This window comes from Aplysia californica, unplaced genomic scaffold (assembly GCF_000002075.1).
Source record: "Aplysia californica isolate F4 #8 unplaced genomic scaffold, AplCal3.0 scaffold01160, whole genome shotgun sequence".
NCBI classification, from domain to species: Eukaryota; Metazoa; Mollusca; class Gastropoda; order Aplysiida; family Aplysiidae; genus Aplysia; species Aplysia californica.
This window is the reverse complement of record NW_004798430.1, coordinates 50,946-54,002: the sequence shown is the minus strand read 5'-3', so window position 1 is coordinate 54,002 and position 3,057 is coordinate 50,946. Positions and strand designations below refer to the sequence as shown.

Below are 3,057 nucleotides of genomic sequence, written 5' to 3'. Positions count from 1 at the left end.
ACTATAAAGGTGCCACGACTAGGCGGAATTAGGCGCTCTTCAATTTCTAGGCATTTTTTGCTCATATGGACTGAATTTGATGAGAAAATAAATGTGAGGCATCGTGGTGGAATCAGGCGCTCGTCAAAATAGTGAAATCGAAGAAATTGGCATTTTTCTGATTGTTGGGCAATTTCTTTCTTATTTTCTTTTTTTGACTCAACACCTATTATATCCCTCTAAAAACAGCTCTGGGTGGATTTTTACTGAAAAACATTGATTAAAGGCACATTGAATGTCATTTTTCAGTTTCCAAGGACTCTCAAGCTTTGGAAATTACAAAACTTTGGAGGCCATTGTCTCGCCAATTTCACCTCTGAAACCAGGTAATCCTGACTACCTTCAATCGTAAATATTTCAACTTCTATTCAACATAGATGGATTCTTTTCATCCTAATAAAGACAAGTGAACACACTTTAAGATGATACCAATAACTCTACATGCTCAAAAATTGACGAGAGCCTGATTCCACCACGCTGCCTCACAAATTATACGAACAACCACATCCCATTTCCCCACTTGCGATTTTTTTAAACACTAGTACATCAACCCGTTCATAGAACGGAGCAGGACAATATAAGCGGTAGAAACAGCATTAAAAGAAGGCAGCATGTAGATGTTGTTGTTGTTGTTGTTGTTATCGATCCAGCAACAGCTGGGCTCTCGCCCTTCTGTCCAATGCCATGTAGTGATAAGTGCAGGTCAGCTGCAGTGGCTGTAATGTTCCATAGAGTGTGTTGTCTATGTTAGGTCTCGGCATGTTAGGTTTTAAAAGAAGGCAGCATGTAGATGGCAGTATAAAAACAAACAAAACAAATGCCAGACTTGAATTAAAAGCTCTTATAATTTTCCTAAAATTTTTATGTTTTGCCTTAGCGGTGTTTTGAGTCAGAAGATCCTTCAGAATTGTCGCAGACGGGGGTCGGTAAAGATGGTAAATTCACCTGTCCATTCGTGCAGCAAATAGACTTAATTTTCTTCCTGAAACCTTTTTGCATTGCAAAATGGAAAAACTAATGTCATTCTGGAAAGTTCGTGAGGTGGAAGAGGATTGTCTGCGCTCTCCTCCGCAGCCGGCGGACACTGTTGTCCATTAGCCTCACCTCACTCACAAACTACACACTCTTACATCCAAAAATAGTTAGGCTACAACAGAAAATTCATACACTATCCGAAACAGGAAAAAACATCATGTTTGCATGGATACCCAGCCATGTGGGCATCCGAGGGAACGAGCAGGTAGACGACCTGGAAAAGAAAGCTTCATCTCTTCTGCTGGGATCAACGACAAACACTCTCCCACAGACTGGCTTTAGAAATAAAGTCAAAAAGTACACCTCCAGTCTGTGGGAGAGCCACTGGGAAAAGCAGAAAAATAATAAAATATATGAAATAAAACCCAAATTAGAGCAGCGAAATCCTTCGGACCTCTCCAGAAGAGACGAAGTCATTTTTACTCGATTGCGCATCGGACACACGGCCCTGACCCACAAATACCTCCTACAGGGAGATGAGAAGCCGTTCTGTGTCGGATGCGACACAGATTTTACCATTTAACACATCTTAACAGAATGTCTAGACTTTGGAGAGATCCGAAGGAAATATTATAAATGCAAGAAATGGCAAGATATTTTTTCCATCATTGGTCCCAGCAAAATTTTGAATTTTATGAAGGCCATTGGCCTTTATGGCAAATTGTAAAATGAAAACTTACTATTTAAAATTTTTATTGTTACTTAAAAGAGTTGTTTTAAATCACAAATATATTTACACTGAATTTGAATATTTTAACATTTTAGCATTTTAGAATCAATTAGTTAACCAATCGTGCAGCAAACTTTTGCGAAAGTAAACAACTTGTGTTTCGCGCGCTCATATGACCTTAGCAGTTGCGAGCGCCGTAAAACCCTATACTACATACATCGCTAATTTTACCTCTGAAAGTAGGTGACCCCCACCTCCTTCAATCCAAAATATCTCCACTTCTCTTGAAGATGGATGGGTAATTTTTTAATTGAAAGCAAGACAAATGAACAGGCTTTAAGGTGATACCAATAACTGAATGTGCTCAAAAATTGACGATAGCCTGATTCCACCACGCTTCTTCGCTTATAATTTTTTAAAATAATAGATTTAATGACACTGTGTGAGACCCCCACCTGCTTGAGACAACCGCTTTGCTCCTCGACAGTGGGTGATCGCCTTCAACAATTTGGACTGCATTTTGAAACAATACAATCTTGCCTTTCTTCTAGAATCCCCGAGGATAAGGTGATCATCAGACAGAGCCATGTGGCCCAAGATTACTACTTCCTGTTGTCAGGAAAAGGTAAGCATTCATTTATTGCTGACTGATTGTAGATTTTCATGATTGTAAAAGTTTTACGCCTCCACTATCTATGACTATTTAGGTAAGTAATGTTTACTCTTGTAGGAGGTTCTGAACCCGCAGGTTTTATACTATTACATGCATTCACTGAACCTTTCCAGTGGGGTGAGTGAAACAGCTTATTATCTTCAACCACGTACAGAAGCCTGTCGGTGGCCTAGTGGTTAGGCTCTCGGACTCGCAACCGTAAGGTCGTGGGTTCGAATCCCGTCAGGGGCCCGACGTTGTGTCCTTGGGAATGGCACTTTACACGAATGTTCCTTACTTCACACAGGTGGGAATGGGTACCCGGCTATAGACAGCGAAAGATATTGCCAGTTTGTTAGTGTTTTAGGGCTTAATTATCTGCTTGCACTGTATGCAGGAGTCCTGATATTCTTGTTCTTTACTGTCTCGTGAACAGAACCCACACACCTTGTCACACTTTGTTCCACAGTGTTAGGGTCACTGCAGTCGGAACATGTCCATCTCTGCTCTCCCCCCCCCCCTCTTCAGGAGCCATCCCAGAGTCTGTCTACTTATAGTCCCCATCATAATCTGGTTGGAGATCCGTCGGACTGGTCCGCACAGATGGCTGTGTTTCCCTTCTCCTCTTTGGATCCCCTTCTCCTTCCATCTCCCTAGAGCG

General features: G+C 41.3%; 1 protein-coding gene across 1 annotated transcript in view; it reads left to right on the top strand.

The window, feature by feature from the left end:
- The window catches only part of LOC101849101, a 25,867-nt gene that overhangs the window by 4,095 nt on the left and 18,715 nt on the right, over positions 1-3,057 (top strand). Inside the window, exons 2-3 of the mRNA XM_035973358.1 lie at positions 917-974; positions 2,531-2,534. Coding sequence (XP_035829251.1) covers positions 917-974; positions 2,531-2,534 — 62 coding nt within the window. The remainder of the gene's footprint in view (positions 1-916; positions 975-2,530; positions 2,535-3,057) is intronic.